The 13,869-nt window shown below is 43.0% G+C and overlaps 1 protein-coding gene across 2 annotated transcripts in view; it reads right to left on the bottom strand.

Annotated features, from left to right (window-relative positions):
* Positions 1-7,327: 7,327 nt before the first annotated feature.
* Positions 7,328-13,869, bottom strand: part of ARHGEF28 (Rho guanine nucleotide exchange factor 28) — a 311,840-nt gene continuing 305,298 nt past the window's right edge. For both annotated transcript variants that reach the window (XM_060093040.1, XM_060093041.1), the window contains one exon: positions 7,328-7,664. In XM_060093040.1, the coding sequence (XP_059949023.1) occupies positions 7,501-7,664 (164 nt within the window). In that variant the 3' untranslated portion in view covers positions 7,328-7,500. The remainder of the gene's footprint in view (positions 7,665-13,869) is intronic.

The following is a 13,869-nucleotide window of genomic DNA, read 5'->3' as shown; positions in this document are numbered from 1 at the left end:
GCAAAAAAAAAAAAAAAAAAGCAAGCCTATTGTTCTTTGCGGGCATCTGCCAACTTCTTCCCCAAATTAGATCTTGCCAGCAGCAGAGAGGTTCACTGAGCCTTTCCAAGGGGGCCGTGAACGCTGCCAAGGGAAACGTCAAGCACATCTCTGAGAGTCTCTTTTAGCTCCATGGCCTCTACAGATGCTCTCCTTGACGCTGGCTGTATTTGCGTTTATATTTGAAGCTGTTACGTTAGTGATAGTAAAAAGAAACACTGACAACTCTCCAGAAAACCTGCTCAGACCTTACATATGGTGTTGTGGGGTGCGGTGGTAAAGACAGCATGGACAAGTGAAGCCAGGCATTTACCCCCCAAGTAGCGGTTCAGTCCATACCAGCTCCGTCATTAAATGTTTAACTTGGGTTGCTAACAAGAAGTAAACCACTCATCAGAGTTCCAGCCCCTTTGCCTCTTCAAAGAAGGAAGCAGTGAAAGGGAAATAACCCTAAACCCACTGAGGAGGGAGAAGAAAAGAATTTAGACAAACTCTTGGGTAAGTCAAAACTCATTTTAGTAGACAAATCAGATCCCTTCTATGATATACATTGGGGCACCCAGTTGAGCCTCTGAACAAGAAGGGGAACTTCCTGAACCTTCCCCAGTGACTGGAAGTCTGTGGGGCCTGGGGACATTGGCCCTGGGGATGATGTATCTCCAAACTGAATGAAAGACAAGTCATTGGGGAAGGGAGGGTTGGGGGCTCCTGCAGGAATAAGGGCCAGTTCTCTAATGTAACTATGGTATCTAGTGAAATTAGCAAAGAAAGTATAATCCTTGTTTCTCACCAAGTTCATTCTTCATCCGCAGACAACTGTCTCTATGAGCTTTTTGGCTGTTGTAAGTAAAACTTCTGACTTTCCTCTCTCCAGAGAGTTTTATTGGTAAGCAGACTAGTAGGATTCGATTAAGGGCATGTTGAAGCTTCTACAAAACTACTGAACCATGGTTCCCCTTCAAGTTACTTCACCCCAAACAATACTCAGTCACCAGCTTAAAGGAACGGTTTTGAACTCACAAGCCAGAGGCAAAGAAATGGAATGGAAACAGGATCAGGGTTCTAGTTCTAGTTCTGTCGCCTCTTTTTTTTTTTTTTTTTTTTTTTGCGGTATGCGGGCCTCTCACTGTTGTGGCCTCCCCCGTTGCAGAGCACAGGCTCCGGACGCGCAGGCTCAGCGGCCATGGCTCACGGGCCCAGCCGCTCCGCGGCATATGGGATCCTCCCAGACCGGGGCACGAACCCGTATCCCCTGCATCGGCAGGCGGACTCTCAACCACTTGCGCCACCAGGGAGGCCCTCTGTCGCCTCTTTGATCTCAGATTTCCAAAGGCTCATCCCCTCAACTGAATAAGTCTCATGAAGCTCTTACTCTGAGTGCAGCATCATGGCAGGCTTTGTTAGATCATGGACATCTCCCAGGGCAAAGGAAGATGGGCTGTGAAAAACGGAAGCAGTGATGCCCCAGCTAATTGAGCTCTTGAGCAAGCTCAAGCTCGCCTCCCTCCCACCCTATCACCAGCATGTAATCCTTGCTATCATTTTTAGAGTGGTTACTGTGTGGCATTTACTGTACTAGGCTTAACTCATTTAGTTTTCACAACAGCCCTGCAAGGCATGGCTATTATTATCCCCTTTCATCAATAAGGGAACTTAGCTCAGAAGCAAGGTTGCAGGATTGTGCAACTCCAAGAGATCCCATTCACGCTGGATTCCACGAGCAAATCCAGACAATGTAAGCGGCGTTGTGACCCTGTGGCCCTAGGGAATTTCAGTAAGCAAAGCCCAAGTCTGATTTTTCCGTACCTTTTCACTGCCTCTGTCATGCTTAGTAGAGGGAGCTCTGCGCCTGACGGGCTGTCGGGAAAGAACATGGTGGACTCTGGGTGGTAATCACAAGATCACTGTGGAATCTTTCTTCCATGTGTCCTCTCCTTTTTCTTTTCCACAAAGCCTTAAGTGATAGAGGAAGATGGGGTGAAGGGTAAACCTGATAAAAAAAAAAAAGGCAGGCGGTGGTCAAGATAGTGATATAGGAAGATACTGTGTAGTCACCTCCTCTCCTGGACTCACCGAATCTATAGGAGCATATGGAACAATTTTCTCTGAAAAAGACCTAGACTAGCAAAACAGCTCCACCACATCAGAAAATCAGAAAAAGCCCACACGGAGGCGAGTAAGAGAGGCTGAGATGTGGTCTCACCCTAAACCCCCAGCGTGGCAACCCGCCATCTGGATGGAACTCACACACTTCTCTCCAAGGAACAAAGGGTTTATCCCTCACATCAGGCACCCCAATTTTTGATAGCAGCACTTGAGACAAGTCCCCCAAACACCTGGCTTGAAAACCAGTGGGGCTCACAACCCCAAGACCCAAAGGGCTGTAGGGACCTGAGGACCAGCTTTTAAAGGGCTTCAGCCTCACTCTCTCCAGGGCCCGGTGCAGAAGCAGCCCTTTGAGAAGCGCACAGACTTTACATGAAAGAGATTCATGTGCTGAGCTTAAAGCCTCGGCCTACAGGGCGGAGCCCCGTACTTTTCCGGAATGGGGATGGAGACACTGACTCCCTAAAGCCAGTGGAGTCCAGTTGTTTTACCCTCTGCAGGTGCCGCCTCCCCTCCGGCTGGCGCCTCCCTAAAGCCGACTCCCCTCTCCCTGCACTAGCATCTCCCACAGGGGTGCCCCAGGTTTTTGCAGCTGCAGCCCAGGGGAACAGAGGCAGGGATGCCACCATCTTTGCGTCCTCCCTCTGCCTGGCTCCAGCTCACCGGTATCCCCCAGAAAGGAGTTGATACACTCCTCTGGCGTCCTAGTTTTTGCAACTGTCGTCCAGAGGACACCTCCAGATCGCCCGGCTCTCTTGGCCAGCCGGGCTTTTGCTTGAGTTCCCATAGCACTGTATATATTTTACTGTATTTATATATTTTAAAGCTGCTGCCTGAGGGTCTGGCTTCGTAAACATCCTAAACCTAGGTGCTGACTGAGGTCCCCCCCGCCACCCACCTTTAGGACACTGATAGGTCTTGGCACACCTCAAACACTGGGAGCCACGAAAAATAAAATAGGCTGCTTGGGCGATCACGAAAGTTTGGGAGATAACCAAAAGCTAGGGCAGGTTTGAACAATAAGGTTCATCTCCTACAACAAAAGCAGTCCTGCAAGATCTGGAGAGGTGGCTGTCTCATCTAAGATACAGAACCCCACCCCCCACCCCGAGTCAGGTAAAAGGAGAAAACAGGAATATGTTCCAAAGGAAAGAAAAGATAAAACCTTAGGAAGAAAACTTTACTGAAACGGAGATAAGAAAATAAAGAAGAGCAAAGTGAGACTTTTCCCCTCCCCATCACCACTTTATTCCTCCACTTAAAACGCTGCTCCCTCTCTTCCAATAAGCATCTTCAGGTAACCCCCAGGAACCCCTTTACTTTTGGTTTCTTGTGGCTTAGGATCAGTAGGTAGACACCCAACTGGTCATTTGACCAGAACCCAGTTGCTTTATGGTGGAGGTGGAGGTGGAAGGGTGAGGGGACATGGTGTCATCATTTTGCCCAGCACTCAGCAAGCCAACATGCTGAGACGCGGAGGTTTGCAGCAAAGAGAGGGCTTACTCACAAGGCCACCAAGGGAGAAGCACCGAAAGACCGCAACTCAAATCCACCTCCCAGAAAAGCAAAGGGCTTAGGGGGTGGGATATTTATGCGATAACAAATAAAGAGGCATGGCCGGCAAAGGTGTGGGGAGCTTGGGGAAAGGATGAGAAAAATCTGCGGTAATCATGGCTCTGCTCAGGTGTAACTAAGCTCCAGGGTTCTGCACGTTCTAAAACAGAGGCGCTTGGCACGCTCTGAGGGTGGAGTTTTCAGCCCCCTGACGTCAAAAGGTCACGGAGTGGACACTCACGCATGCCCAGTTGGAGGATCCTGGTCCTATCCAGTCTTTACCAGCGCAGCTCCAACTAGACACAGCTGACTCCAATTCCCAGCGAACAACTGGGGCAGACATCTTGTTTAGGCTCCGTGCCACCTGGAGGACAGGCAAGTCTTTTGTAGATGACCTTGATTCGTGAAGGCAGGTGAAATGGATTTGACTAATGCTTCCCCAGGGTTTCATCAGTCCTCCATAATCCAGCTCTCTATGGAACCTGATCAGTTACCAAGTTGAGAGAGACACTTCCATGTTTTCCCACCACTTGTACCAGAGTGCTTGGAACAGTCCGAGATAGATGGATTTTCTCCCTGGACACCTTGATCCAGAGGGAAGGAACGCATTCTGCAGTACCTCCAAATGTGTACTCCAGTGGTCTTTTCTTTTGTGTCTCTGGACTTTTGCTTGGGTTTCCCTCCTTACTTGGAATGTCTCTTCCACACCCTCTGACTCTACTTACATTTCAAGCCTCAGGCATCTTCTACTTTAGGACAACTCCCTTCATTCCACATATTACTGGCCCCAACATGCCCTTTCTCTGAGCTCCCATGGTGATCTGTATTTCTCAGTTATCTGTTCATGTGTTTGTTTTTTCCAACAATTTGCAGGCATGTTCATCTTTACATGCTTCCTAACAGATTGTTTGGCCTTTAGCAGAGGGTCAATAAATGTTTATTGAATGAGTTGAATGGAGGTTTAGAGATGCAAATGAGTTGAAAGCTAACCTTATGAAGCCTTAGCCCACTCTTATAGCTAGCCATCTCCAGGCACCTGACCCCTCTATTCACTGTTTCTGGCTGTGCAGGTGCAATCTGCCTAAGGACTGGGACCAGGCTGACCAATTATTAAAAGAGCTTATGATATGATAATAATAGCTAGCATATGTTGAGTGATTACTATGCCCCGGGTACTGTTCTAAGCACATTGCATAATCATTTAATTCTCACAGTTCTGTAAGGTAATCATCCCTGCTTTATAGATGAGGAAACTAAGACCTAGAGAGGTAAGTGACAGGCCAAGGACACAGCCAGGAAGTGGAAGGTCTGGCTCCAGAATAGATACTCTACTGCTATGCCTCTCTCATTGAGAAAGACAGAGATGGTTGAACCTTAAAAACCTCAGTTTGATCCTGAGTTTGAATGGTGTGTCCTAGGTCACAAGAAGGAAAACATACTCCTTTTCACTAGTCCCATGATTTCATCTTGCTCACCTTCTTCATTTTATATATCCCTTACACACAACATCATCACCACCACCACCTCTGCAGCGATTATTTTTCCCCTTTTCCGAATGAGCAGGGCTCCATTTGAGAGTGGGCTGCAAGTGTCTGTCACAGGAAGGACTCCAGCAATTATGCAGCCCTGATGAAGTGCAGAGAAGCTTGGACTACAAATGAGATGCACATGAATTTATGAAACCTGGAAGGAACAGGGCTAAAATGTTGTTTTCCCTTCTGCAACAAATCTCTAAAGGGATGAAGGTTTCCTTAAGATCTTCAATAGGTGGGAAATATCCTTTGAGGGAAACTTATTTATGATGCTGAGAAACAGGGTGGTTTTCTCCTAAGATAAGTGAATTTCTGTTAGAGCCACAGAGTGAATGCCACGAGATCTGAGCTCATTATATAGCGAGGACAATGTGAAAAGGAAGAACTTATCAAGAAAGTGTTGAGACTTAGATTCAGTTGAGAAGTCATAATATTAAATTTAAAAATCACCAAGAGGAACCTATGAATAGAGATATATCAAGCTGAAGCTTCCCCTGGGTGGCTACACAAAGCCCCAGAGTTTGCAGGGCTTGAAAATCAACCGAGCACATGTATTTTTAAAGAACTCCATGGGGATTTTGAACATCTTTACCTATTTTCACGTATGGTTATTTCCATAGCCTCTGTCAGGAAAAAATGGAAAGATATTTATAGTTATCAGAGCAAGGATTTATACTGAAATATCTATACACTTTTTACTTGAAGGATAGAGAATTCTGGAATAGACATTATTGGAGAGAGAGGGAAGATAGATCTTTCTCTCTAGATGTCTTTAGGAATAGAAGATGCACCTTATAATTTAGGAGTTCATCTTGGAGATGAAGATACTGATTAAAATTTTAATAAGCTATTATCCATTCTGTGAATATTAGTCTCTGAATCTGTTAATATGATTGTGACCAAAATGGCCAGAAGCAGCAAGAGTCAGAAAAAAGAGTGGCCCCCAAAAGGTTTTTTTTAAAACTCAGATTAGACTTGCCCAAGTGAACATATAGGTTAGTTATTCCACTGGTAACTTAAGTGGGAAAAAAACATAACAGAATCAGGGTGAATTTTTTTCTCTTCCTATCACAGCTCCCTCCTGGTAAGTGTTGCAAGCCTGGGTGAATTTAGTATTCCTCCTTTATTTTCATTTTTAATAAAGGGAGATTGTGTTTGAGTGTGAAATGTGTATTTTACTATGGTTCTAAACAGTTTTAAAATTTGAAAGTAAAATAGCAAGGTAAAAGATATTTATTGACACTGACCAAAACATACACAAATACTTCTGAAGAACAAACTGAAAACATTTCCTGGTTTATTTTCTCACACAGAGACCCATATTACCCTGAAAGCAAGATGTGCCAGTTTTCCTTTGTGGTAAAGCACATTCAGGCAGCAAGCTTCACTGAGAGAGCAGTTTTTGTCCTTCGGTAACTGCTGGGCAGCAACCCCTCCAGTGAGTGGTGGTCTTTGGTGCTCCCGGGGCCAAAAGGAGGCAGGGCCAGCTGAGAGAAGCAAGGGCTAATACAGTCTTACGTCAGTAGCAAAGTGTTGCTAGTGAAGTTTACCTCGACCCAACTTGCTGGGGCCCTGCCTCTGGGCTGTGTTGAAAGATGCTGCTGAACTATGACTTCAAAGCCCACAAGCATGAGGACCACGAAGGTGCATCTGAACAGTCTCTGCCCCAGGTCCCAGGAGTCCAGATTGTGTCCACAGCAGAGTGGCCACCCGGTTAGGACGGGGGTCCAAATAGGGTACCTCGGTTGCTTGGTGACTGTGACAGCTCACCACCAGGAGTGACCCCTTTGATGTCCCAAAGACTAGCCAAGAAAAGTCCTTTTCCACATCCTCCTCGCCTTTGAGGGCCCTGAGGTCACTCCTCCTGATCAGCTGCTGTGATTGTGAAAATGTGCCAATTATATCACTTTCCATCCAAAGTGCTTCACCTAGATCTTAAAAGGCATTTCAAAAAACAAATGATCCCGTAGAAAATACAATATGGAATTTTACTCTAGGGTCATAACAACTTCGAACCTACTTCTGCTTATCTAAGTTAATTTCTCCTCCAGGAGTCTGGAATTAGGTGTGATAAGTTAATGATGATACAAACAGAGTTGTTTTCAATAATTTAATTATTAGACTCATGCCCCCCAAATAAACTTGCACGAAATATTAAACATTACTCCTAAAGCAATTTGGACACAGTCACACACACATCAGGAAAGGAAAAAAAAAATTCTCCCCAAAATGCCTGTATTTTGTTTCATTTGGAAAAATAATAACACAATTAGAGGTAAACAATAGTTTCTTCTGCTCCATCTCCAGTGTCCCCTTCTTGTCTGGTTACTCTCTGTAGATTTAGCTTTGCTTCTGCTATGAACGTTTGCAGCTGAGGGCCATGCGGATCTGAGTCCTGGGGGGCCAGGTATGCAGTCTGAGAGAGGTCCAAATCTGCAACAAACAGCACAGGTCACAGGAGAGTCAGCTTGAGACCTACAAGTCAGGTGAAACTATGAATCAGAGTCAGAGCCCTCGAAGATTGGGAAATGCTGTGGCCATAGAGCTAGCCACGGAGAGAATGACGGAGTCCAGTGAGAAAGGAATGAAATGGATATCTAATGATTTAATCAAAATCACTAAAATGGTTGGTTGGGTGTACAAACATCTCCTGTGGCTAAAAATAACCTTTACAAAATACTCCCAGCAAAACCGGCAAACAAAAACTTGTTACCATTTGTGGGCTGTTCAAACACTGCACCTGCTGAGAAGGGGGTGCCCAGTTATTTTTAAAAATGGGTTCAACGTCTTAGAAATACAGTTCTCTACTCCGGCTGTGTGCAATAAGCCATATTTGCGTCTGCACAGCATCTTCCCTCAGAGTAACTCAAAGTCAAGAACTGATCGGGAAGACTCAAATAACGTACCTGGGACTTTCCTGATATGGGGCGAGGGGAGGGGAGAAAGGAGACGAAGGGTGGAGACCCTCCAGCCTCACCATTATGCAAATCTGTTAACACCACCCAAATCACTTAGCAAAAGGAACCAGGTTCCTGGGGAAAATCATTCTGGTAACAACTGACTGGGTGTGTTATTTTTCTGGTTACCTAGCAACAGCCGGGCACAGCCTATCTTCCCTTTTCTGATAACAGCTGCAGAGAAGTTTATAAACAACTTAACCTTACACCTAAAGCAACTAGAGAAAGAAAAACAAACAAGGCTGACAGACTGGAGAACAGTTCACCTCGGCCACCGACCACAGCGCTGCCTCCTAGCCCAAAGAAGGTCCAGCCAGGGTGCAAGAAGCACTACAGGGAGAATGAACAATCATCCACTGAAAGAAGCAGTTGGGACGTGATTGCTGACAAATGTGACAAAGCCGGGCAGAACGGAAGTCCTTAATCCATGTAAGTTTCCTTCCTCTGGGGTATGAAATATGCAGCAAAGAATCCAAAATACTGGTGATTCTAGGCATCTGGGAAGTCCCTTTCATGGTTTCAAGAAAAGACTTTTTCAAAAAGAGCCAAAGAACCAAATACATTTCAGAAAGAATTCTTTTATCTTAAACTGTAGGCTCCCGTTCAGGAAGATAGAGAAACAAGAGTAAACATGGTGGGAGGTTTTTCATTTGTGCGTGAGTATAAGGCAGGTAGAGAGAGAGATTTAATCAGAACTTTTTCAAATAAGAATAAAAATACAGGAGAAAAACATCTCCTGGACCCTAAAGTGAATCAATGGCCCACGTTGTAATCCCATATGGATTGATGTTGCGCTTGTGTGTCACCTGGAGGGGAACTCAATTTCCTTCTCCACATTCCTTCTTGGTTTCTACCTGAACTACTTAGGCAAGGTCAGACAGTCTGTCTTTGAAATTAGAAACCATTCTGTGATTTCTGATTTTATTACTCCATTTCAACCCTGAAAGGACTCCAGCACAGCAATTGTATATTTCTCAAGATCAGCCACCTTTTTCCACACGCTCTACCCTAGAGAGTATGATCATCATATAGAACCCAAAACTGAAAAAACATTTGTTAAAATAAACCCTCGTTGATTCAGAAAACAGAATTCTTGGGGAGTAGAATGAATCATCCAACTTTATTTGTGATCAAAATGCCTGTAAATTACTGGAAATAAAAATAGAATACCTCTTTTTTTGTGGAGAAAAGAACCCTCTTGTACTGTTGGTGGGAATGTAAATTGATACAGCCACTATAGAGAACAGTATGGAGGCTCCTTAAAAAACTAAAAATAGAATTACCGTATGACCCAGCAATCCCACTACTGGGTATATATCCAGAGAAAACCATAATTCAAAAAGACACATGAACCCCAATGTTCATTGCAGCACTATTAGCAATAGCAATGTCATGGAAGCAACTAAATGCCCATCGACAGACGAATGGATAAAGAAGATATGGTACATACATACAATGGAATATTACTCAGCCATAAAAAGGAACGAAATTGGGTCATTTGTTGAGACATGGATGGATCTAGAGACTGTCATACAGAGTGAAGTAAGTCAGAAAGAGAAAAACAAATATCGTATATTAACGCATATATGTGGATCCTAGAAAAATGGTACAGATGAACCAGTTTGCAGGGCGGAAATTGAGACACAGATGTAGAGAACAAACGTACGGACAGCAAGGGGGGAAAGTGGTGTGGGGGTGGTGGGGATGGTGGTGTGATGAATTGGGCGATGGGGATTGACATGTATACGCTAATACGTATAAAATGGATAACTAATAAGAACCTGCTGTATAAAAAAATAAAATAAAATTCAAAAATTCAAAAAAATAGAATACCTCATTTTTTAATAAGCAAAGAAATAGTAACACAATCATAATTTGGTCAGATAAACAACCAAATGCTCTTATGATGAAACAAAACTTCAAACGACAAAACCTTTTAATCTACTGATTCAACACAACTGTCCCTCTTAGTTGACATAAAAGAAATAATTTGATCCTTCCCATACCTCTGGAAACTCAAAAGAGTGAGCATTATTAACCTTAAAATAAGGACAAATAGGCTAAAACACATCAAAGCCTAGCTAAACCAAGTGGAGAAGTAGAATCTTGGTGCAGGTTTTTTTTTTTTTTTTTTTTTCCCTATTTAGCTGAACTTTTCTTCACAGCCTAAAACTTCTTCCTTCACAAGAAATTTCCTCAGTCTCACTGTAGGGTCTAAGTCAGTCTTCTCATGAAGTTTCTAAAAATGATAAGTGTACAGATTTTGGCTGGTCCTATCCCCTTTGTCTTATGGGCAGGGGGCAGAAAACACCCAGGCCATGGGCTGTATGATGTGCTGATACCCAGAGACAGTTCCCCAAATCCCCCTAATTTTAGCCCTTCATTGTAGCCTTGAAGGGCTAAAAATGCATTTGTTGACATTTGCATTTATCATTTTCACACTTTGCTCACATGCTATTGGAATTTCAAACTACGAAGGAAGAGAATGTGGGATCTGGATGACATACAACCATAGGGATCGGCACCTGAAAAGCTGACACGAGCGGGAAGAAAAACTGGTCTTCCCTGCATCAGCTCACCATCATTATTATTCTTTTGAGCCAACTGGATAATTGGTTATTTGCAGGACCAGACTGGAAAGTCAAGGTGTAAAATGCAACCATGTGTCACGCTGAAAATGAATGAAGTGTCTCCCAAGCTGAGAAGTGAATGAAATCTTCTTTTAAACCACAAGGTAAATGTAACCTTGGGCGAGTCACTTCTGCTCTCTGGGCTTCAGTTCACGAAGGATTGAACTGAAGTCATCGTTCAGGCCTCTTAAGCTTCTTATACTGTAGGAGAATGTTTACACCTGTGTTTTGGCTCAGTAAAGCACCAAATACTATTCTAGAAGTGCAACAAATGAATGCATTTTTCAACTGCTTTCTGCTCAAGGAATACAAATTTATTACCTTAAGTTGCATTTAAAATAATGTTTTAAGGGTAATTTCTGGATATATGCCCCACCCTTCTACTTTCAGTCTTCCCTACAACATGTATTTGAGTTGAGCCCACACAGCCCTCAGAGCACAGGATTTGGAAAGCTACCTAATGAGTGGAAGATAAGGTCCATGGTCAAAATTTACACTTGATCTTCCCTTCTATGAACATCAAACCTAACAGTAATTTGTCATAAAGAAAGCGGTTGTCTATTGTTTTAAAATATTTAATTCATGTAGTCTTTGCCTTTTTCTGGATTTTCTGAATAGAAAAGCATTTTAAATCCTAATAATTTTTTTTTTTTTTTTTTTTTTTTTTTTTTTTGCGGTACGCGGGCCTCTCACTGCTGTGGCCTCTCCTGTTGCGGAGCACAGGCTCCGGACGCGCAGGCTCAGCGGCCATGGCTCACGGGCCCAGGCGCTCTGCGGCATGTGGGATCTTCCCAGACCGGGGCACGAACCCGTGTCCCCTGCATCGGCAGGCGGACCCTCAACCACTGCGCCACCAGGGAAGCCCCTAAATCCTAATAATTTTTAAAGAAAAGCTTTGTTTCAATTTAAAAGCACCAGGATAACTTCCATCATAAACATTAACTGTCCAGGTCTGAATTTAACTCCACATTACCCAATGGCCAGGCAGCCAGCAGCTCAGTGCTACAAAAGCACGTTGAGTCAATGTTCGGATCATTGATGATGCGTGTCAGCCCTCTCCGTGTCTTATCCCAATCCATTCTCCCCAAGAAGACTCACAAAACAGAGCTTCATGTCTCTGGGTCTTGGCTCTGTTCTTGGTTATTTTAATGAAGTGTTCCAACTCATACTCTTTACTACTGTATCCCTTGTGCAAGTTCCTATAATCAAAATTCACACTTTCCTAGAATAACACCACCTCAAAAAAATTGTCATCCATATTCCAAGTCTGCAAAATAAGTTGTGTTCCCCCATTTAATGATCGATTCATGCTTATAGTGTGAAACATTTACAAAATTGTTTCCTGATGGCATTACTGGCAATCACTATTTTTTTCTCAGGAGCATTAATGCACAGCATTTTCCTTCTAATGGAAAACACTTATTGTACAAAACTCAAGGTGTCCTCAGAGCTAAGGAAAATTGGTCTCCCTCACTGCGTTTGCTCAACTGCATTTCCCATAGTGAACCACAAACAGCATGCGAGCATCTGGCATAAAAACCAATCTGGACATCCGAAGCCAGTGATCTCAATGAGTGTTAAGATTCCCTTCATTACTCCTCACGTACCTATCCTGCACCTGAAATAAAATAACTGAAGTGTACTCTGGGGTTGTATATGTGTAAATGTGTCATGTAAGAAAGCAAACTCATAATTTTTTTAAGTTGTGACAGTTAGAGTTGGACTTTATTTTCTTACCAGTAATTAACATATTTGGAATAATCTATGTTGGTTATGTAGGTAACGCTGGTAAGAAACACAGCAATTGAAGCAATCAATACAATGAAGGTACAATTATGTTAACACAAGATGCATAAGATACGTCAATTGTCTCTGTGTGAACTTTGATTTGCTCTCACACTCTCTCACCCAGAAGAGTGATGCCAATGCCCGTGTTACTGAGTCATGACCTTAACACCAGCAAGTCCCACGGGAGAACGGGGCAAGTGCCTCCACCTTCCCCTCTTCTCTGAGATGCATTTCAAAGTGTGTTTCTCTAATCAGGATATTAATAGGTATTAATGATAAAAGAATACAGTGGTCAAGTAAGTTGATGAGACTCCGGGTTAATCAAGTTTCTTTACTGACAAATTCCTCAGAACTTTAATAGGCTCACTTGTATTATTAATCTCTGAAAGGGAAAAACTGTATGTGGCAGGTCCCAAACTCGGGGAGCTTTTTCTCACAGTGTACTTTTCAGTGTTGTGTTCTATGTAATATACTTTGGGGAATAGTGCACTAGAGAATAATAAATCTATTATAGACTAAGAAAGAAAGAGACAATAAATGACCAAGATGCCAGAATAAATCAGGGGTGGGAAGCTGGAAATAGGTGAGGTTTTCCAAATTCAGAGACTCTTAACTCTGTATATAACATCTATAGCAGACTTGGGCAATCATCATCAATGGCTGCTAAAAGCATTAGGAGAAGAGCTGATGGGGAACTTTATAATGGATGGACAACATCTGAACCCATGGGTCAATCTTAATATCACAAAGAGAGAAACAGACACCTCAAGCCTCCTGATGGGATGCAAGAGGAAATATACAACATCTACAACGTAGGAAACAGACAACTCCATCTATGAAGATTTTTTCATGTCAAAAAATAAAGCCTGCATCTAGTCAAATATCAAATATCTATTCCCAACTACCAGTTTACAGGAAATATAGAGACAGAAGACTACGTTAAGTGACACCACAGGGATGCAATCAGCAAAATCCAGAATGTAGAAAATTTTTCAGGAAATATATTTTTTTCAGGAAAAAAAATGTCTTTTCACCAAATAAGCAACCCAGTCTTTTCAACAAGTTGTAAGATTTTTTTAAAGGCAAGGGAACTTTAGATTAAAAGACTCGTGAGATATATAAACCAAATGCAATACCTGAAATTATTTGGATCCCAATTCAAACAAACCAAGGGAAAAAAAATTGAGACAATCAGAGAAATTCAAGTACTGAGAGTATGATTTTAAGTAAAAACTGTTAAAATTTTTAAGGTGTAATAACGAT

This window comes from Mesoplodon densirostris, chromosome 3, assembly GCF_025265405.1.
Source record: "Mesoplodon densirostris isolate mMesDen1 chromosome 3, mMesDen1 primary haplotype, whole genome shotgun sequence".
Classification (NCBI taxonomy): Eukaryota; Metazoa; Chordata; class Mammalia; order Artiodactyla; family Ziphiidae; genus Mesoplodon; species Mesoplodon densirostris.
This window is presented reverse-complemented; position numbering and strand designations above follow the sequence as displayed.